The sequence below is a fragment of the Acipenser ruthenus genome, chromosome 40 (genome assembly GCF_902713425.1).
Source record: "Acipenser ruthenus chromosome 40, fAciRut3.2 maternal haplotype, whole genome shotgun sequence".
NCBI lineage: Eukaryota > Metazoa > Chordata > Actinopteri > Acipenseriformes > Acipenseridae > Acipenser > Acipenser ruthenus.
The window spans coordinates 5,451,229-5,474,466 of NC_081228.1; the positions used below are offsets into that span (position 1 = coordinate 5,451,229).

Sequence of the window (23,238 nt, forward strand, 5' to 3'; positions counted from 1 at the left end):
TGTCTGTAGAGCTGGGTGAAAGCGACAGCCTCTTAGAAGAAAGATGACTCCTCAGTTGCTGGGTGCCTCTTTGTGGAACAAGAACTTCTAAAATCCAAACAGTTTCTACTTCAGCCTGCTGTTCCATAGGGCTGTATGCAATTCCTTTCTGGAAAACAGATTTACAGTTGGTTCATAATGGAAAGGTTGTTGTGGCACAGAATGCCAGGGTTCCTTGCAAGTGTATGTATGTCACATGATAGGAAAGCATTTATCTTGGCCTTAAGATCTACACTGCCATCCACCGAGTAACAGGACAACCAACGGTGAGGGTAGTAAGACACTGATTATTAAGTAAATGTAATATGGTTTGTGACACACATTTGGCTTGGGAATATTAAAATGTGTGGCACTATGTACTGTGAGCTGGACTAGTTGGATATTGTAATCTTCACAAGATGAAGAGGCTGGTAGCAGACTGAGCCATCTTGACTTGGATAATTGGCACTTCAAAAATAAAACAAGCAGAGTTAGTAACTGTTGTTACTTTTTGTGAGAGGACAGGGGGTGTCTGGAAGAGACGCCCATAATGAGCTGTTGAGAGTTTTAAATCAGTCAGTCACTCAGTACTATAATTGAAGCTGATTCTTTGATTCTGACTTGGGTCACTCTTCTTCTTCTTCTTCCTGATTCCCAGCAGAAATCTAAACTGTAGAAATCTGAGCTGGCAAATAACGTTGCCCTGGTCCGCAAGATTTCAGGACCTAGCTCACCCCCTGTAGCCTCATGAACATCTCGTACGTCACCTCAGCCCTTGATGTGGTGTCTTCCTGCAACAACTCTTTCTCTAGAACTGCACCGTCCAGCATGGCTAATTAGTGAGTCACAGGGCCCTGGGCGTATTCATCACCAATGAGTAACTGAGAGCTTCATGGGACTGACAACTTTATTAGGCTCTTAACATTGTGGCTGCCAGCTAGAATGGTAAATAACTGTTTAACCTAGCAATCAGATACAGTGTTAGGACGACTGTGGGCTTATCATATTCCTATTCATGCTTTATAATCTCAGAACATTCATACGTTTGTGTCTTTAGAAATACATTCAGTCAGAAACTTTTCCCCTAGAAGTCTTTTTAAGGGCCCGGCACTACTTCAATACCCCGAAGTGAAAGACACTGCTGTTGCAATGTTTTGTAGTATTTGGCGGAGCTCCCCTTCTCCTGTCACGTGACTCTTGACTTGAATCGGTTTCCAGGTGACGCATTTCCTCAGCGCGCACATGTGCTTTTTCAAAAGTAGTTGCTTTGGGAATTTGCACAGCTGTGCTTTTGTTCCCTCTGTACTGAGACATTTTAACTTGTAGTTCGGAGGTGAGGATTGCTAACTGTACAATTACTGTAGGCGTTTGGAGAGGACCCAAGGGGTCCCGGAGAGGTTCGCTGTAATGAGCACTTAGGCTTGACATCGTTTATGTGCACTGTTAGAACTGCTGGGAGACAGCATGCTCTGACTTTCTCATAAACGCTGTTAAATAGCAGTACTCAGAGTCTGTGTGTTTGTAATGTACATTTGTCTTAATTACAGTGAGCCAGAAACACACCACTTAAAATATTTAACAGCATGATCTGGTGAAAACCCCTAGAATTACTTCATCCCTTTAAAAAAACTTCCACTCCTTACCATTTTTACTCCTCTCCAATCACTGTTTAAAGGCCCTAAGAAACAATTATGGCTAAAGCGTTTCACTTTCCTGCCTGGGTCAACACAATGTGCTTTGTGTTTAACATACTGTCCCTGTCCTCCTCAGTACATTCTAAATTCGAGTGCATCATTATTTGTGTGTAAATAGTTTGAAAGTACTTACACAACACTAATTAGTGCTGCAAATGAAGTGAAATATAATTAAACCTTATGGAACAGGAAACAATTAGGTTGCAGTGTTCTTAATCTGTTTTTCACTTCCTCTTCAGTCTTTCCTGATTTAAGCGATTGATCTGCATCCAGGGAGAAGGTAAATGTTCCTTTAGCACACTACCTATTAGTCTGCATGTGTGTACGCGGTGTGTAAATACGATGTGGGAATATGCCAATTATACTGGGACTACTGACAGCATGTTATTGTTACCATCGGAAAGTAAAAAAATGCTCAGCGCAGGTTATAAAAATACTTTGCTAGCTAAATAATGATTCTGTCTCTGCGTGTTTAGTTAAGCGAATAAACAGTCTCTGCATTTGTGTTTCAGAATGAATGTCTCTGTTTATGAGCCATGGCAGTGTGTACTCGATTTCATGGATGATATATTAGTGATATCCCTGCTGCCTTCGTTCTCATACAGTATGCACACCCAGGACTGACCACCTGCCCCCAATCATACAGAACGGAAAATGGTTTAGGATTACAGACATGTCAATATTTATGTGGCCATGCATACAGTCTGTCTTATTTGTTATGTAAATACAGGTACTGTACAGGGTATTCCCAGGACACGCTGCCTCCCCCAGAAGCCTGCTTGGGTAGAGTTCCTGTCTGTTGCATGTAGCGTGTTGCCTTGCTGTCTCAAGCAGCATTCCACATGATGTCACTTAGAGTGCATGTGGTTACCATTCACAATCTAACGGGAATGCATGGAATTTCCATTATTTCCAGTGGGAATTGTGTCAGTCACTGTGTGTGCGTGTGTGCAAGGATGACAGGGTTCTGAGTTCTGAGTATGGAGTGTTGTAGTGTTCATTTAGGTGGAGCGTTAAGAAGGAAATGAGAATTCCTAAAAGTGCAAGGTGGCGGTGAGGATATTTTAGTGTGTGCTGTTAGGGTGCAGCGTAACAGGGATGGAGAACAGTTTTAGTTCTTATTATTAAGCTGCAAGGTGCTGGAGAGCTTGTCAGCAAGTGTGGGCAAAGCTAAGAATAGGTCAGGGAGAGCCAAACGTGTTTAGCTGCTAATAATGGACTCTGTGTGGTTGTATGTGGGCTTGGCTGTGGTTTGGAATCTATACAGGGTCTGTTCTATTCCTATCTACTGCCAGTAGCAAGCAGAAAGTCTAATGGAAAAAAAACCAAAACAAAACAGAACAGTGGCTTAGTGATAGGATTCACAGGATTCCCCCCTTTGTACGGTCAAGTCTGAATGCATTGCTTCATGTAATATGAGCATGATCTTAAGCACTAAGCAGTGGTGGGCCTGGTCAGTGTTTGGATGGGAAGACACTAGTGTAGCAGTGCATGGTGGTGGAATTATACAAGTATATAGTGGATTATAACTAGGGACACCTATTATTCCATGTCAGTCATGAAGTTCTGTCAAACTGCAGACAGCTGTATTTCCTTTGGTATTAGATAGTTCTTGTGCAGTTGTAAGATCTTTAGATAAGATATTTATCAGAGGTCATGTCTGCTTTGAGGACGTCACAGATTATACCCTTAAAGGGTTGGGGTTAAAACTCCGCTGTCCCGTTTTTAAATTCAATACAGATAGAAGCACAGTCTACACTGGTAAATTCAGCATCCAAAAGTCATTAACCCCCGATCCTAAACGAGGACTCAACGTCCTAAAACAGGATGTTACATTCAAATGCATCCAAAAAAAGCACAAGAAAGACAAAGCAGATTGTGCAAACTTAAGTTGTTTAGGAAAGACATCTCCCTTCCCCCCATAATCTAATAGGCTCTGTGCTCAGTGAGAATAGTTCTGCCAAAACCTTCTTATTCAGAACAGGGGCACCTCGTTTGAGTTGGTTTGAGGTCTGAGTCATAATCACAACAGCATTATCAGTGTTTTAACTCCCGTACCTGTTAGTTACGGAAGTACACAGATGATTGTGCCAGACTGTTTTTGGTACACAAAAAACGTTTGTCTGGCACTGATGACAATTTCAAGAGTAGTCAAATCAGATCTGTGCAGTTTAGTCGATTTGAGTTTGAAACTTCCCCAAGTTGTGTTGGCTCAAAGGGTGATAAAGTGTCAAGCGGATTTCAAGACAGAGAGACATCCCAGCAGCTAGAACTGTAAAGAAGTAAATAAAAAGGCTTATCTGTAAATAATCTAGAAAGCAAACAGCCAGGAACAATGTGGTTGCATTCCCATTTCTCTGTGTAACAGCATTGCAGTTTCTAAATGTGCCATTGCATCATCTTCAGAGAGCTGCTGGCTTTATGAATGAACACTGTTCAACATAAAGCAAGAAGTATGTATTGTTCCTCTGCTATGTCAGCAGTTTAAGACCCCTTTGAATATCCCATGAATTGTGTCTTGTGGCCGTCTCGCATTACAATCCTCTGAATCACCATGAACTGCCCCTCTCCACAGACTCAGCTCAGCCACTCAGCTGCGGTGCAGAATTGAAATTTCACGCACAGTTCTGACACGTGGGCACAGACACTGCTAATTAGATTCATGTGCTTCTATAGACTTTAGCTCTTCATGGTTGTCTGAGGGTAGGTGTTAGAAATGGATATTAAGGGCGGTCTGACTCGAAGACACGTAAAACCAATTCTTAGTGGCAACGACAGCGCAAAACTGGTGGAATGTGTATTTATAAAAACAATATGTAGCGCAAATATCATATTGCACAATGAAGCATCCCAGTACACGGTCAATGAACTGCTTGCCTTAGCTGTTGTTTGGTTTATCTGAACTATTCTTGAAACGTTATAACAGAGTTCAATAACACAGATGAACAAGAAACTGGAGTCCTGCTTCTAAATAGATACATTGCTTAAGTGCCCCCGTTATAGATCAATGGATACTGTATATGGCCGCACTCTAAAGAGGCCACGAGTTGCATTCAGGGATTTGAATAATGTAGTGGGATAATGATCCACCCTGATGATTGCATTGTAGGCCTCTCTCAAGTGGCCTGTCATCTAATCTCTCCAGGGCTCTTGAGATTTATCAGAGCTCCTGATAAGACTGATCCATGATCTGACGTCCCCCAGTCAGTAAGACACTGCCAGGACTGGAGGCTAGTGAGCTGTGAAGACCGTCCCTGTCGATGCCAAAGACAGATAGCCCTCGTCAGTCACCCGGGGAGGTGACACTGATAGCACCCTGTTGAGGGATATGAGAGGCTTTACATCAAGCGTTACAGCATGCCGTTAACACACTGGGGCAGCCGAGACAAGCAGGCTACAAAGAAACATGTAAACTCGTTAGTCTCAGTCAACAGCAAGGCAGCAGCAACCCAAAATAAACAGGTTAAGACCAATCCCTGCAACAAACCAAAAGATTCCATCTGCAGTGTATTAAGAGCTCATCTGTTTTTCGTATGATTGAGTGGTCTAGCTACAAATTAATACAAAAGGAATGCTTTCTAAATGCAAAAACGTGATGCAAGTTAACTAATGTGCTTGACCTGCTATCCATTACATTTAGCTATCTGAAAGTATATCCTGCTTAATATATATTAAACGTCAACAGAAATCCTTGATAAATCCTTGTGTCGGGTGCTATTGCTTTATTAATAATGTCTGTTATAGATCATTTTTATTCAAATGCGTTTTGCCATTTCCTGTTTTTATGTTAAACCGTTTTCAAATATACTTTCCTCTAGTTATTAATACATATGTGTTTCAGGCTGCTTTTGAATTCTCCTTTAATCTTTTTATCAAAGCAAAACTGCAAATCTCTGAAGTATGAAAATATTTTACCTCTGTAAGCAGTGGAGCGGTGAGGTGAAATTGATACAGTGGGCCAGATTTATCATGTTTTTTTTATAACGTTAATACAAAACTAGCAAGGAGGTTTGTGCAGGGCGTTGGCTTTACGATAAATATGATCTTCAAAGCAGGCCCCTGGTATTGCGAAATAATGCCTATTTTTGTTTGTAAGCTGCAATCCTGGCACATTTACTGTATACTGTTATGCAATTACAAGAGAAAAGGCTAAGATATTTCAATAGTACTACTTTCATGCTTGCGTAATCATTTGTTAAATTGGTTGGTTCATATATAACTTCAAACACTACATCATAAACACTGCATACTAAACTATAAGAAAACAGAAGTGGACATTCTGGCTATGGTAGTGTAATAGTGTAGAACTGCTGTCCAGACATTGATGAACCTTACTGTGTACCTGGAGTGCAGTCCAGCTGATGTCTATGAGTAGAGCGTCTCTAAAATCTCTAACTATCATGTCAAGGGGCTACCAACAGACCTTTTGATTCTTTTGACAATGCTTTTTTTTTTTTTTGGTTCCTAGCCTTTCTGAGACCCAACTGGTTTAAACAGGTTAAATAAATAACAGTAAAAAAGATTAATTTTCTATCCTGCAGTTACAATCCCTTTTTTGTCCAAACTCTGACCTGAACTCTTCTAAATTAAGAAAAAAAAGCTTAAAAAAAGGAAGAGAGTTCCAAGTTACCCGGAGCATTGCGAAAAGATCAGGTTTATTTTTTGAGATAACAGCCCTGTGTTGGGCCTTGCGATGGGTGTCACCGCTGTAAACCACATTGTCAGTATAAAGAGGTGCTTTTTATAAGGCCTTCATGTTAAACGGTTTTGCATTGCGTGGGAGAGCAGAGAGAGAGAGAGAGAGAGTGAGAGAGAGATATGCAGAGTTAAATAGAAAGAGGGGGTGTTCATTCCTTTAGCCCGGGTTCAAAAGGGCAGAAAAACTCCGCCTGATCCATTTCAAATAAACTGCTCCCATTAATTGAGTGGGGTCTTAGCACCTACTACTCACAATTGAGTTCCAAAGCAGCCTATTATACTTCAGATACAGCACTTTATACATGTGTGTTGATGTAGGATAAGTAATGAAGGTCTGATATGTGCAAAAATATATTCGCAGGACATCTCTGTTAAGTCTCTTACATTGAGTTGCTACACAGTTAATGTACATGCTGTTTTTCTGTTAAGATATTTATAAAATGGTACCTATAAGCATGCATGCTTATTCCTAGCTCGTGGCTGTATGAGGCAGTACTGTGCTTTAAACCATTACTGTGTTTGTACATCATTGGAAGGATAACAGATACAAATAGTCATTCATTTCAAGCTCAGATTAGAGAGAATTCTCCATTAAAATCCATTGTGGTACCACGGGATCATGCAGTACATATGAATCAGTTACTAGTACATTTCCAAATAATAATCGAATAGTTTGGGCACTACTCAGTGTAAGCCTATAGATTGCTGAATGCACTTAGAATGCACTTAAAAAAAAAAAAAAAAATCCGAGAAGTTTATTACGGTAGATTCTGAGGGCAGCTATAGGAGGTTATATAAGATCATTTGTATTTGTGGTATAACTGGAGTTTTTTTTACGTTGCTTGTGGTTGAGATTTTGACACAGAAAATAAGTAATATGACTAATTTTTAACACTGGAAGGTAGTTTACTAATTTACATGCATGCCTCACGGTGAAAAATGTACTCAAAAACCTTAAAAAAAAACAAAACAAAAAACCTTTTAACCTTTTTTTATTGCCTTTTCACTCCTTATCCGACCATTGTGTAATTGAAGTTCATGATGTGTATTATATGCTGAGGATGTTGCTCTCTTAGAAAAAGGTGCCCCAATCAGAGAGTCTGAGCTCATAAACACACATCAGTAAATGAGAACTTCAAGCACGGTGAACTAAAGCTGATGAAACTTTGTCATTCTGAAGTAGTTTTGAAAGTGGTTTGCATGAAATAAGAGAGGTGCCGCTTGCTCACAATCATGCATCGTTGTAAATGAGATTGCATTTTACGGGTTTGCATCTGGGTTAAATGCGTTCAGCTGAATTAATCTGGATATCTACTTGTCTCACTACATCGCAGTACAGGCTAGCGTGCCCCTACGGTGTCTGCGCTTCACCCTCAGCTCTCCGGCACCCTGCTGTTCATTTCCCCTGGGGCTGGGAGGTCTAATTAAATCTTTACTTGTCAACAAGGGCTGTTTAAGCCATCAAAGGGGGCTCTGTTTCAAACAGTAGCCCATGTGTCAGATAGGACACAGGGTTTGGAAGGGTCTGGTGTGACATCACCGCAGTGCCCTTTGACCTCTGACTCCTGCTGCGTGCCCCCTGTTGTGTTCAAGCACACTGTTCCCTCTGTGTCTGTGTGTATGTATTGGGGTGAGGGGCAGGTTGGAGATGCACTTTATTAATTAGTGTCTAAGGCCTCCAATTGTGTGTAGTAGGGAGCCATGGGTCTTGGCCCACACATGTGTTAGAGCCCCGGTCTGGACAGTTCAACTTTAGAGTAAAGTTTCCAGGGTCAGATGTCAGTGATACTGAAACCAAATCGGTACATATACTGAAAACAGTAGCAACTTGGGTGGAATGCAAACAAGCAGTAAAACTGCTTGCTTAGTCCAGTCGAAATAATGGAGTAACGTACTGAAATTGACAATGCCTGTAACACGTGTACAAGGTTTGTGATGTATTTTCTTCCCGCTGGTTTTGGCTGTGTACAGTCTATGGAGATACCCCCTGAGACCAGCTTTATGAACTGCTGTTGTGCTGTGAGGTGGTTTCACAGGTGATGGAGAATGTAATGCCTCTTTCTTTTTGACAGAACTGGAATGCGGAGATGTTCCCTTGCTCACACCCGGCAGTAAAGAGATGATGTCACAAGCCCTAAAGGCTACATTTAGCGGATTCACCAAGGAGCAGCAGCGGCTCGGAATCCCCAAAGGTAACCTATTAATAATAATAATAATAATAATAATAATAATAATAATAATAATAATAATAATAATAACCCTTCACTTTTTTAAATGGTTCTTTAAAGACATCACTATTAAGGGCATGATAAATTGTACACTTGATCACACTAAACCACGACCTTAGCTTATTCATGAAGCTACTGAATTAAAACGTCTCCTTTCAAAACCGTCCAAGACTCACGGTTAGACCAGCAGACGTTCATTGTAATAAAAAAAAGCTGAAGCCACCTCAGATAGACAACAATCGTGGCTTTTGCGCTGACACAGCAGAGAAAACAGAAAGCCAATCCATGGAAAATTTAAGTAAGCAGACACCAACTTAATTCCATTTCAGCATAGAACTGAACAGGCTACATGATACCACATAGTATACTTTGTTCTCAGGGAGTGGGTGAGAAACAGCGGCTAGGAAGGAGCCTGTTATGCACGGTTTAGAGTCTGTTTCACATGTAATACAACCTAATACCACCCTGGGGAGTTGAGAATAATCATTTTGGAAAAGACTAGGGGATGTTACGACAGAGGCATACAGATCACGAACTAAAGTACGCTGAAGGGATTATGGTATTGTGAAATCTTGCAATCCCATTAGTCTCATAGAAATTGAATCTGTAAAACAAGTCAAATAATGAAATCTTCAATGACGTTTCCCATAGTCATGATGCCGTTGAATTTAACATAATAAAGACATATTAGCGCCTTATGTTTTGAGTTTGGTACTGGAACCACAAATGCCATATTGCTTGTGCTGGTCTGTAGAATGGCCACATATGTATCTACTATAATACTCTGCAATTAGTTCCAAACATCCCTGCTGCCTTTTTTAATGCTGGCTGCTGTTGCATTACTGGGTGACCATCAGTAGGGGGCTGTCTCCTTCCCAGCCCTTGTTTCTCACCCACTCCCTCTCTTGCTCTCCCAGACCCCCATCAGTGGACACAGAGCCACGTGGCGGAGTGGCTGACGTGGACGGCGAACGAGTTCAGCTTGAAGGACCTGGAGTTTCACAAGTTCTGCATGAACGGCGCCATGCTCTGTGCGCTGGGGAAGGAGCGCTTCTTAGAGCTCGCCCCAGACTTCGTAGGAGACATTCTCTGGGAGCATCTGGAGATGCTGCAGAAAGGTAAGGGCTCATTTAAGCCAGGTGTGGAAGGTTATGGATCAACCAGAAACTCTAAATGATTGACCTCTGTTTAACCGTGCATATATTGCAGCATTCGTGGCCGAATAAAAATCTAACAGCATAAAAATGTAAAAAAGCTGTTAAAATGACAAGCGGCTTGCTCTTTAATTGTAGTGTGTGATCTTAAACGTAGTCTGTGTAGCTGACTTCCAGCTTGCCCTGTACAGTATTCTGCATTGATTCATTGGGCAAGTTTCCTCACTCACACACTTTCTCTTTCATTAAGAAGACGCGAAGCATTTTCCTGTCAGCGGATTAAGCTCCACTTTCCCAGAGTCGCGCTACTCCTCGGATTACTTTGCTAGTAAGTACCAGCTCTCCACTTTACAGATAAACTGCTATCTTCAGTCAAGCATCGTTAAGTACAGCAGGTCCTACTGCAAACATTATTTGCCGTAATTGTTTATCACGGTCTGTTTATTTTCAGTTGTGAGGCTGACCAGGTGTCACCTGTTAACCTCACCCACCGACACACACACACACACCCACACACACACACAAACACACACACACACACAGACCAAGTTCCTGCTTTAAAAAAGATCTTCAGATTGTTAATCTATCAGTGTCAATAGTCACCCAGTAACTCCCTCCCCCTTTGATTTATATTTAAAATGTGAGCGAGTATGTTTCAGAACTTCCTCAGCACATTTTAGCACCAATAGGAGAGCTGAATTTGTTTTACTCTTCCTCCAAATTTACTAAAATCAACCCAATTCAGTTCAGTAAGTAGCGAGGCGACACATGAGACAACGAGTGATGGACCTGCATCCTAAATTCATTCTATCAAACATCAGTGAGCAAAACGAATTCAAAGCAAAACCGCAATTGTTCTCTTCCCAGGTTATGGTATTGAGCATGCCCAGTGCGTGCCTCCCTCAGAGTACTCGGAGCCCGGTTTCATCACAGAGTCCTACCAGACCCTGCACCCAATCAGCTCCGAGGAGCTGCTGTCTCTGAAGTACGAGAGCGATTACCCCTCTGTGATCCTGCGCGACGCCCCGCTCAACCCGCTGCAGGGAGACTACTTCTCCGTCAAGCAGGAGGTCATCTCCCCGGACAACATGTGCGTGGGCCGCATCAGCCGAGGTGAGAGCGCCCCACACTTGCCACAGCGCCCCCTGCTGCACAGGAAGACAAGTGGCTCTCGAGATTTAAAAAAAATATAGGGTTAACATGATCTATAATGCAACTTAGCCCCCAAGTCAAAATGCAAAGAGGAGTAGACTTTCCTCTATATTGTAGCAAAATGGGAATTAATATATATATATATATATTAATAAGTTACTCTTGTGTAAAAGTAATGTAAAATTCTGACTTTGTATCATACTGTAAATAAAGCTTGCAAAGTTTTGATATCTTGAAACACATTCGTTCCGTGCTGTGTAAGCCACTTAACTGTGTTTCTCAAACTAACAACTTGTACACAGTGGCCCAGCTCTCTAACCCGTCTGTAACTTGTTTTTGTCAGATAACCTTTAAAAGCGTCTTCTCCTCGCTTAGTGTGTGTGTTTGAGGGTTTATTGAAATGAGGTAGGTGTTAGAACAGAGAGACGCAGACACAGGCATGTTCTGTTTTGTTTCTTGCTATCTGTTTCAAGCGGTTTGGGGCACAGAGAGGGAGCTGCCTGAGCGGTGTGATTCAGACACAGTGCACAGAGACACAGCGAGAGGCAGAGGCTGCTACTGTTTCTGGTACTATTTCACAGCAGCGTTTATAACCGCTTGACCAACGGAAAACTCTGCAGGGTCAAAAGGCATTGCTTAGTATTCATACAGCTCTTTAAATACAGGACTATATATTGCTTAGTTGCGTATTCATACAGCTCTTGGACAAAGATTTAAATATATATATATATATATATATATATATATATATATATATATATATATATATATATATATTTATATTTATTCCTCCCCTTTTATTGTTACTGTGGCTTCAAATAGCACTGATTATAAAATCCCATTCAAATACCATAACAATACATTCATTACAAATTCATACAAATCCTGCTGTCCCTGCTCTTTTGACCATAGACTAACCAATATTGTCTGGAAAATTAAACAAGACATTGTCAAAAAGCGTGATAACCCACTTCAGTTTTCAGAAAATTGCATTTGGCTGGTAATATGAATGAAGGTTTTTTCTAGGACAAGCCCTCGTATTCAAGCTGTCCTGACCCGTCTCCTCCCCCTCTCTCACCCCAGGGAAGCTAGCCGGACAGGACTCATTGGAGAGTATCGAGAGCTTTGACAGCTGTGACCATCTCACGCAGTCCTGGAGCAGCCAATCGTCATTCAGCAGCCTGCAGCGCGTGCCGTCCTACGACAGCTTCGACTCGGAGGACTACCCCAGCACCGTGCACGGCCACAAACCCAAAGGCACCTTCAAGGACTACGTGAGGGAGAGAGCCGACCTCAACAAGGACAAGCCTGTCATCCCAGCCGCTGCACTCGCCGGCTACACAGGTACGGACGCCACCGGGGGGGCTGTACCATTCCGGGCTTCGGTTAGGGAGGTTCATGTCCAGCACAGGAGTGCTTCCAAAAGCACATACATGGCTGAAGTTTGTCGTCAACCCTCGTCCCTAGCTTTTGTCTGGTCACCATTAAACAGTGACCGTGAAAGTGTAACGCAATTGCAGTTAATGTTTTTTTTTTTATCAAATTCTTCCAATGTTTTCATAACAAACACTCTCAGCACGCTTTAAAACAAAATTGGTCCTGGCACATAAAAATGAAACAAGCGGCCCCCCTTTCATTTGATCTAAAATGCGTGTTGGAGAGAGTGGTTTTATTTTATTTGCACCAATTTTAGTGGAGCAGCTTTCTTTACAGTATATACTGGCACTGCTGCATGTAACTACTGTCTGCGGTATCTGTATTCCTTGCTGGTAAAGTGTGACTGTGTATGTGCTTTAAAACCCCATAGAGATTGTCTATCTGTGTTTATCGGTACTTTCTGAAACAGAACTGAATCCACTGAGGTGAGAGAGTAAGCATTTTACAGGAAGTAGAGCTATCTCTGGCTGCGTGTTTTTTTTTCTTTCAACATAAGTCGAAGAGTTTTCATCTGCAGCGTTATCTATCCCACATCTTGACCTATTTATCGGGTTGTCGTGGCAACCTGGGAGCGGTACAGAGCGCTAGTGATACCTGTCTGTACTTTTGTGAAGCGTCAAAGAGAGGACTTACCTCAAAAACATGCTTGTAACCTACATACAAAAACATTCTTAAAGCGTTTTTTAAAAGTGCAGTATATAATTAAAAGAAAAAGTTCGGAGTGGTTGTTGTTTTTCTGCCTTTGGTTCGATTTGTGGCCTACATTTTTAACATGTGGTTTAAAATGCTGGCTGTTTTGTTTTAGAAGTTGTTTAGCGCTAGCAGTTGTTTTGTCTTTACCAAAGAGCAGTACAAATGGGAGACATACAAGATATGTAAATCAATCAGGAGCACCGACTGTAGCACTATTAATATGGGGTGGGCCTGTCATGGGCAGTTGGTTGTTTACATTACTCTCCAGGAACTGTCCGCAACCTTTTCAGTGAAGAACAGAGGAAGAAATCTGCAACAGCAGACAAGTGAAAGCGATGTTCTAAAAACCCTGTACCACTTGACACGGCATGATAATGCAATGACATGGTATCTGGTTTTAAATGACAGCCTCACCATTCACTGCAGGCAGGAGTTCCATGGACATGACATCTCTCAGACGCCACATGATTTGATCTAGCTTTAAGTTATTTACGTTGCCGTGGAAACCCTTAAAGAAGCACTGTGAGAAACGAATTGTAATTGCTGTAGTTAATGATAAGATTTGTATACATGACCTACACAAATACAGCGTCCAAACAATCATATTAGTGCTAGACACGATATAAACGGTCAACCCTCTGCTACAGTATTTAGGTTAGTATGTGTTTGGGGACTATTGCCTTGAAGAAGTATTTATCGGCAGGTATTAAATAAATCCATTGATTTCAACACAAGAAAAGCTGTGAGCCTTGAGGATTAAGTACGGCAGTGAAAATGTCAGTACCTGGGATGAGAGGAGAATGATCTTCCAGTCGGCTTTTAAAACACTCGATGTGAAAGTTAATTGTCATTGATTGGTACTTGGTTGTAAATGTGAGGGAAGGCACACAGCTTTTCTTGTTTTCCTGCCGATTAAATACTTAAAGGCAATTTGAGTATGCGTAACTGCAAACCCCTGTTATGTGTACATCTTCTGAAGATTATTCGTTGTGTGTCTCAGACAAGATTGTGGTCCTTGATAGATGACTATATTTATATGGTTTTGTGTGTAACTTTCATTAATAGCGGCAGTGGTGTATTAAAATGTTTTTGTTTTGTTGGTTGTGTAATTTAATCCACGTTTTGTGGGATTTTTTCTTTGTTTTGGATGACTTAACTTTTTATGTTTAAAAATAGGAAAACATTTTAATGTAGATGCTATGCCAAGAATGTAAATAGCAGAGATGGCAGTAGCAGTGTGTTTAAGAGTGTTTACTCTTGAGCGGTTTACGAAAAGTTTTAAATATTTTTAGCTAATAGAGTTTCTGGCAGAAAACTTGCAGTATAAAACCTTTTTTTTTTTTAATTTAATATCCTACCCCGAGCCAAGAAAGAAAAGTAGTAGATAATTCAAGTATGAGGTAGCGGCGTGCTTCTCTGAAACAGAGCAACAGCTGAGAAATGATATTAAAAAATTCATAATCGGAATAACAGTTTATGAAAACGCGAGGTTCTGTTTCCTGCCACAGCACCACAGGGACAGACATCGAGAGATCTTTCGAGATGGAGCAGCTGATAAGCAGGCAGAGAGAAAGGTGAGAGATTCACTCCTAACTGCCTCCACCTTGAGGGTTTCTTGTTTTTCATTGCAACAGCCCATAACGACAAGCGAGAAGTCAAGAGTCTTAACAAATTCTGAAAGTCTTCTCATTTAGTTTAGTTATTTAGTTAAATGTTCTGGTCCTCTTTGAATAATACTACGTATGTTATTATTAATAAATAATATTAAAGTGTTGAATTATATAACTTACAGGAATTATTCAAAAGCAATGTTTTCCAGGTGGTATATTTTGTTCCTTTACAAATTCTTTTGGCAGCGTTTTGGTACTTGTTATAGAGTAGGAAGGACTACAGACTGAAGCTGTCTGTTTGTCTGGATCAGACATACACTGTAAGAATCTTGTGCTTGCCGTGTGGATAGACAGACAGACAGACACAGTGCTCTGTCTGGAAGCTTCGTTTCATTTGTAAGAAATTCACCACCAAGCACCTTTTAAAGGTTAAAGGCATGAAAAGAAACAGGCACTTGACAGCGAGGGCAGACTGCCAGTGGTTGGGTTGTAGCTCTGCTTTTTCATAGCTTCCACCCACACTGTGGGGCTCGAGTCAGCAGCAGCCTTTAAGAATGTGCCGTGCAGGAAGCTGATCGAGAATGAATCGCACTGTATCTCTCGTTGACCCCTAGGCCCTGGCAGCGGGTAAGAATAGCCGAGTTCTGAGCTGCGGGCCGTCACATGGTGCCCGCTCCACAATGGTCACATTGTCTGGCTAGTGACATGACAGGAGATTGCAGAATGCTGATCATGTCTATGTCCCCAGTTAAATTGTTTTGTGCATTCTTTAAAATAGCGATCACAAGCTGGTCTCTTGGTGCGGACTGAATGTGTACTGTCAGTTTTCAACAGAAAAGTTGATCCAGTTAGTCTGGGCCCCAGTTAAGTATACATCATTGTGCCTTAACAAAAAACAGTTTCTCCTTGCTGCAAAACTGCAGATTGCAGAAAGCACACTGCTACTTTTCATTGTGATCAAACAGGACTTAATTCACTACAGTAGATAGCAAGACAAATGGAGCATACTGTAATAACATGTATTGAAAAAGCTTTTTAAATGTTAATTTTAGTTAAGTAGAACTAAATCTCACCTAGCTCTTTTGCAAGTGTGATGGGCAACCTTACAGCCTCAAATGCAGTCGCCTTCGGTGTTACAACGGTTTGTTTTAGAAATGGGGGATCGCGACTTGATCCTCAGTGGCAATGCTGTAGACCACAACGGCAATGCTACGGTCCTGCATGGAAAGTAGTGGCTCAAGGCTATATTAGTGAAACTGCCATCGATAGAATGAGACCGCAGTGGTAGCGGTTTCCTATGTCAAGTTTTATCATAATGGTCATTCATTGCAGTACGTGGGATGCACATTGGTATTATCCCAGTGGTATTTTGTGTTGTTGTGGGTGCCAGGCTCGCCTGTTAAGCAGCACTAAAATATGAAAGCCACGGGAGAGTGCGTAGAGAATTGTGAATGAGAGCCGAGTCTTGTTCCTCAGGACACGCCTCCCTGGCGCAGTCATGCTCTCAAGTCTCGTGCAGAAAAAGAAAAATACCCTTTCTGAGAATTGCGTGATATCATCTGCGTGGAATTTTTGGAAAGACTGAGAGAATTAGCCACAGGGCGAAGGAAACAAACAAACCAAAAACAAAAACCCCACACAGGCACAATATCCTAGCAGAGAGCCACTTGGCTGCAGAGTTAATTCGCTGGCCAGCCTTGCAACCCAGCAAGCTGCCTTTGCAACCCAGAGCTCTCTACCGACACGCAACAAGCTTAGAAATGGGTTCCACTAGACCAGCTGTCCCATTTTGCTATTGCAATAATAAGTGCTACAAGTACCTTGTTGTGAGGAAAGGATTCAGAAAAAACAGAGATACTGGTGTGGACATTTATCGTAAGCCTTTGAAGAGCTGTGTTTGGAAGTTTAGATGCTTTTCTTAGTAAATTCTAAGGATGCAGCTTTGAAAACCATTTACATACTTCAGTCATGTTTTTTTTCCCAAAGAATTACGAAAAAAGAGTTAATTATTTGGTTGGGCTGATTCAATGAAAAAAAAATAGTTCTTTACAACCCATTCAGTTTCCTTGTTCGATCTTACAGATATAGGCAAACAAGTCCTGAAAAACACTTTTTTGGAAGCATCTGATAAGCTCTTAATTTGATTCAATGTCAATATAGTGTTATAGTTATATTTTTTTCAGATCCTTAATGCTTAACAGTTATTGAAGAGGCAGAGATGTTTGCTTCTCAGCGTGTGCCGCAATCACGGGTCCTGTGAACTGCATTAATGCACTGCGGTTTAGCTTGTGCGTCACGTTTCTAATCCATGCCTGTTCTCCTCTCTGGCAGGTAGCGGACCCATCCAGCTCTGGCAGTTTCTGCTGGAGCTGCTGACGGACAAGTCGTGTCAGTCCTTCATCAGCTGGACGGGGGATGGCTGGGAGTTCAAACTCTCCGACCCCGATGAGGTGAGCGCTGGGTTTGTTTTTTATTACATATAAACAATCAAATCAACAAAATCTAAGGAAAGCACTTTACACTACATATACCCCAATCCTCACACCCTCCCAATCTCACCCTTCAGCCCCCCTCACCCCAGTCTAACAAGTAAACACATCTATAATAAAGAGGATTGAAATAACAGTTAAAAATATCAAACTTAATATTGGAAATAAACAAACCAATAAGTAAATAAATTTAAAAAAAAAACATATATATATATATATATATATATATATATATATAGACAGATGGCTAAATAGACCAATTCATAAATGAATAAATATATTCAACAAGTTGCAAACCAGAGATGAAATAATGACAGTGTTGAGGGTGTTATCAGTGGATTGGTTTAAGCATTAATACTCACTAACCTAGAAAGTGAAAACAGGGATTCCAGACCATATCAAATTCTGTGGTTTTATCATGAATTCTTGCAGTGAGTCTCTCAAGAGATGCATGTTCAGTCATTACATTAAGCTGGTGTGTGAATGAGAGATTAATCCTATTTTACCAGTTTTATAATATTGCAAGAGAGAGAGAAGCAAGGGGAGTGCTGTTAATTAAAAACACCTTCATGAAGGTTCGATTAACTGGGGTGGCATTTTGGAAACAGTACATGCAATATATTAAGTTTGATATATTTATAAGGTCCTTCATGGATTAGGGCCATCGTGTTTCCAGGAACGACTAACTCCATATATTCCTAGTCATTCTTTGAGATCAGGAAATGCAGGACTCTAGTTGTTCCAAATAAATAATCTTAAATCAACTGCAGCCAGTTCAGCTGTTGTTCGCCTTGTTTGTGGAACTGCAGTTTGAAACATTAGATTCTTTTAAGTCTTAATTGAAAACATCCTTTTTTGAACATGCTTTTAATAACTGGTTGTCGCTGGAGTGTGTTGTACACATGAGCTGTCTTGTTTTGTTTTTAACTTTGTACAGCGCTCTGGGATGCCATGGCTTGAAGGGAGGGCGCTATATAAAAATACATTTGTATTGATTGAGTTGTTTTTTTCTTTACAGGTAGCCAGACGATGGGGAAAACGGAAGAACAAGCCCAAGATGAACTACGAGAAGTTGAGTCGAGGCCTGCGCTATTACTATGACAAAAACATCATCCACAAGACGTCAGGGAAGCGATACGTGTACCGCTTCGTGTGTGACTTGAAAAGCCTGCTGGGGTACACGCCCGAGGAGCTGCACGCCATGTTGGATGTGAAACCGGACGTGGATGAGTGAAACTGAGCGGAGGTGGGGTGGGGGGGGAGGTGTACGAAGGAAGGACCAGACTGAAGGCTTTACTGACAGATTGGTGGGTGCGGTGGGATTGAGTCTTGAGTTGCTTTTTTTTTTTTAATGCAGAGCTGTTTGTCAATTTACTTTCTGAGCTTTTCAAAAAGAAAAAGGGGTCATTCCGTACACGTGCGACAAAGACAAACGTCCCCTCCAAAAAATTGCAGCTCAAGACAGAGACAAATGAAAAGCTAGCAATTAAAAAAATTAATTAATTTAAAAAAAAAAAAAAAAAAAAAAAAAAGTTTGAACAGTTTTGCTTTAATAGCACGAGTAACTGACATGGAAACAAGACAGAAGAGGGAGGAGAGGATTCTGGGATGGAAAAAAGATGGACGGAAATGTCCTGCTACGAAAACTGTTGCCAAATAAAATGAACTATATAGGTATATTATCTGTGTTTGTTGTTGCTGTCTCACTCACTGACCCTCTGTCCATGTGAACAAAGGGGAACAATTCTCATCACTTGGGACCAAAAAAAAATGTAATTTTTAATTATTGTTATTATTATTATTAATATTATTATTGTCATTTTATACAAGTCTGTGCCAGTATTCCTATTGTGTCTTAAGCTCATGTCTAAACTGAATTCAGTATTGTATTTTTGTGGCCAAGTTATCCGTGTGTACGTTTTTTACATAGATGAAGGTAAATGTATATTAGACCCCATCGAAAAAGGATTTTTTACAAACCACAATGTAAGTACATCTCCTTAAGACTGGAGATGGAGAAGGAATGAGAAATTCTGTGCACAGAGCTGGATAATGGTTCATTTTTAAAGGGTAAACCACCCGATTGTTCTTGTACAACACTGGAGTCAATGACGCATAGTATTGGCCACTTATTTGCATAGAGGTGTCCACTCCCATCAACTTAAAAGCACTCGCCACCTCATACCAAAAGCAACTGGTTTAGATAAATCGAAAGTCTCGGATAAAAATCTACCTGACTTCTGTAACAGCAGCAACTGACAGAGCCACCTGCTCTCCGTGTGAAAGGTTTTACTGCAAAAAGTAGCAACGTGCAGACATCGAAAGGCATTAATAAAGAGTAGCCAGTCAGATCTGTACATGTCTGTTTGCTGGAGTTCTACCAGATTGTATTGTGCTGTTGCACGCTGGCCCTGTGTGCAGGATTGCTAAACATGTCATAATGATCTGCAAAATGTGCTTTCTTATATTCCTATTGAGAGTGTTATTTTTTTTAAATAAAATTGCTACAAAACTATCCCTTTTAAGGAATGTCTGCCCCGCTTTGTCTAAAAAATTGAGCTTTGATTTCTTTTTATTTTACGTTAACGCATAGAACTCTCCACACACTGCTAGAGATTGCAGCGAATGCAAGGGGTACAGGAGAGCTAATTATAGTGAAGCACACTGTCACAAACTACTGAACTGTTGGAAAACAGATCCCAAATCAAGGCTTGTGTCGTCTTGCATTCATTCTCCAGCTTTGTTTTTCAGTGTTTCGCATTCAGCTTGTCATGTTTTGAGAAGTCTGATTTATTATACCTCTGGAAATGATGGACATTGTAAAACAGTAACTAGTAAATGATGGGTTAAGATGGGACTGAAGGAGTTCTGAATGTTGTTTTTATGGTCCTGACTGTGTCACGGTATCTATAAGCTGATCGGTTAGTTATTTGTTGTAAAATAAAGAGATTTTGAGTGCTGACTATATGTTCATAAAACTTTTAAATAACTCCTGAGTTTTGTGAATGGGATGCATAGTTTAAACAGAGAGCTTTAGCACGGGAGGGGATGTAGAACGATATAGCTTAAGAGGATTGAACAAAAAAAAGTTTGTTTAAACAGAGCACCTTAATGAGGGTAGGTGTTTTTTGAAGAGCTGTTTCAGAAAGAGAGACCGAATCGTGGACTGAAAACGTTGATGAAAAAGAGTGGGCAGACAAGGCAGTAGTAGCACTGCAGGCCTTTGAGCGTTTCCACTGACGAGGGAGTTCGCTGAAGCGGCTATCAAGGAGCACGGCTGTTAACTCCGAGCAGTCAACACTGAGCTGTAGATCCACTTAGATAACTGGTCAAACCAACAGAGTGCTGGGGCTGGATAGTCATTTTTCTTTTTTTGTAGAGATTGAAAATGAAGGTGGAATGTAGCAGAACAACATTGTAAAGAAAGTATTATAAAAGTGAGGGCGGATTGGATTTCATTGTTTTACTTAAAAAGATGGGGTCTGTATACAGTGTGCAGTGCAGGTGACCAGAATTCTGCTGCATAAAATGAAGACAGTTACTTGTCTTATCTGTCGACTCAAAAGAGACATTGTTGATTTGCAAGATAAATATGTGTTAGACTAAGAAAAAAAAAACACGTCTCTGTTTGAGTTAGGATAACTAAAATAACTTTCCCAAAAAGGATTATTTTTACTTGGTAATTATCATAATTATCACCTCTCCAGTTGAAACGCGGTATTTTTAGTTTGACTAAAACGCACACATTAGCTCTTAATGTTTCCCCCCCCCAAGCCGGAACTTGCTCAGGAATATCCTTGCTGGACCGCACAGGCCTGTGCTGTTGGGTTGCTATGGGGGTGACCACTGCTACACTGCTGCAGTGGTGTGACAGTGGCGTTGCTGTGACCTCCTTCTGTGCAACGCCGCAGTTTGGTGTCCTGGACCTCTTGCCTCCCAATGACAATCAAACAGGCCTCTCGGTGTCAGCACCTCTGTTGTAGTTAAAACCCCTGTGTCTTCACTCGAAACCTCACATAGGTAGGAACAGAAAGAAAGTAGCTGATTCTTCGTACTTTACAATGGGGTGGAACACTCCATAAGTAAGCTAGTGAAAGCAAGAATTCTCGTCACCTCGCAGTATTTTTAACCATTCCAAAGAAGTGTTTGTATTCAAGCATACTTATATATGTGTTTGTATACATCTGTCTACAGTATGTATAATGTACTTATGTGCATGTATGTGTATGTAGCTGTATAGAATCCGGTAGGGTTTGCACTATATTGTTACATTGCGTGTTGCAAGATGTTTCACCCAAGCTTCCAAAAGTGTGGGGGAGAACCTCAGAACCAATATGTTCAAGTTTCTGAGAATATCAGACTCTGAATTGACAGTGCCTGTTTTGAATTAAGCACACATAGTGCATTTTTCTAAACTTTAGCAATGTGGCTACATGAAAATAAAATGATTCACGGAATTAAGCTGAAACTTCTTGCAATGCTTCGTATGAAATATTGAGTAAACTCTACCACACATGGATCATTCTCAGTGGAACCCTTTTTACAGATCTATATGTATACCGCAAGGAAGCCATTATTTTTGTTGTTGAGATTATTTTATATGGTTTTGGTTTTGTTGCTGTTGTTTAATAAGATCATTTTTTTTATGTATGTGTTTCACAAACTTTCTGATATTTTTCAAATAATTTATATTTTATAAAATTTGAAATAGAGAAGCAGACAAAAAGCTGGTGCTTTAAATGTAAAAAAAGACCGTTTAAAAAATGTAGCGACTTTTACTTTTTCTTTTGTAAATAAAAAAACAAACAAACAAAAAAAAACAGATTGCCTGTCTGCAAAATAATTGTTTTAAAAGAGGCTGATGCTGGGCCATCATTGAATTTCTGCTGGAAAGTTTTATAAAACAGTAGTCTTAAATCTTATTGTACTTAAAAAAAAACATGATAAAAAAATATTTCATAACTTTTGAGTCTTGTGTTTTTATTTGTTCTCTTTTTTAACAGTGGTGTAATTCTGAAAGGTATTTGCTCCAAGATCAGAGACCAGCTTGCAGAAGCATCTCTGTATTACCCAACACAGATTTCATTACAACTGGCCGCAGACACACATGTACTCTGGGTGAGATTCCCAGTACAGCTCTGTCAATGCATCTGAATATAGTATCCTCACACAAAGCACCACTCCTCTTCTATAAAGTCTTGAGATTCTTTCCAGCAGAGGATTCCAGTTATGCCACTACAAGGTCACCAGACTCCTTTTGCTTTTTACCTACAGTAAATTAACTCATTCCTCCAAACACAATTTTGTTTAATCCTGTCCAGACCAGGGCTCCCCAAACCCGATCCCCCCATTGTCTTCTGGTTTTCATTCCAACTGAGCTCTTAATTACTTAACTAAACCCTTCATTAAAGTAATACTTTGACTAATTAGACCTTTTTAATTGTTTCCAGCTCTTAAACAGTTGAAGATTTCAACTATACGATGTTACAAGTAACATGAAATCTGAGAACAATTAAAAAAAGTCTAATTAAGCAAATTATTGGTTTAATTAAGGGTTTAAGTTGGGTACTTGAGAGCTTGGAATGAAAATCAGAAAACACGGGTCTCGATGACCGTGTTTGGTAAGCCCTGGTCTAGGGTGACACTTCCATGTTTGCTTCTGTATCCATGTTAATTTGGTTGATTTTACCCTTTGGTGGTCCAACGCACCAACAAAAAAAAAGATAGTTAACAATTTGCGTGGAGCAGCGTGTATTCAGCTCGTTTTCATTATGAATGTGTTTTAGAAGAGTGCTGATGTTTGAGATCGGGGTCATACCCACTCTGGTACTGTGTGTGTGTGTGTGTGTGTGTGTGGATAAACCAACCTTCTTAGTTTGCTGTTTGAGCCTCTCAGACCCACGTGAAACCTAGTCTCTTTATCCAATCCTCTCACCACCACCAAAATGTATCTTATTGAATAAAACAAAAAACTATTCAAATATGGAATGAGTTTGCTTCCACACAAATCTGAGATTGAACTGCATGAAGATCGCAAAGCTAATAAAGGAAGCTGACCAGCTCTC

The 23,238-nt window shown here is 40.6% G+C and overlaps 1 protein-coding gene across 3 annotated transcripts in view; it reads left to right on the top strand.

Moving 5' to 3' along the window:
- Nucleotides 1–22,135, top strand: part of LOC117397390 (protein c-ets-1-B) — a 39,924-nt gene extending 17,789 nt beyond the window's left edge. For 2 of the 3 annotated variants that reach the window (XM_059010107.1, XM_059010109.1), the window contains 7 exons: nucleotides 8,483–8,602; nucleotides 9,556–9,756; nucleotides 10,043–10,120; nucleotides 10,660–10,905; nucleotides 12,028–12,288; nucleotides 17,016–17,134; nucleotides 18,192–22,135. In XM_059010107.1, coding sequence (XP_058866090.1) covers nucleotides 8,483–8,602; nucleotides 9,556–9,756; nucleotides 10,043–10,120; nucleotides 10,660–10,905; nucleotides 12,028–12,288; nucleotides 17,016–17,134; nucleotides 18,192–18,407 — 1,241 coding nt within the window. In that variant the 3' untranslated portion in view covers nucleotides 18,408–22,135. The remainder of the gene's footprint in view (nucleotides 1–8,482; nucleotides 8,603–9,555; nucleotides 9,757–10,042; nucleotides 10,121–10,659; nucleotides 10,906–12,027; nucleotides 12,289–17,015; nucleotides 17,135–18,191) is intronic. The other variant, XM_059010108.1, reaches the window with a different exon arrangement.
- The last annotated feature ends 1,103 nt before the right edge of the window (nucleotides 22,136–23,238 follow it).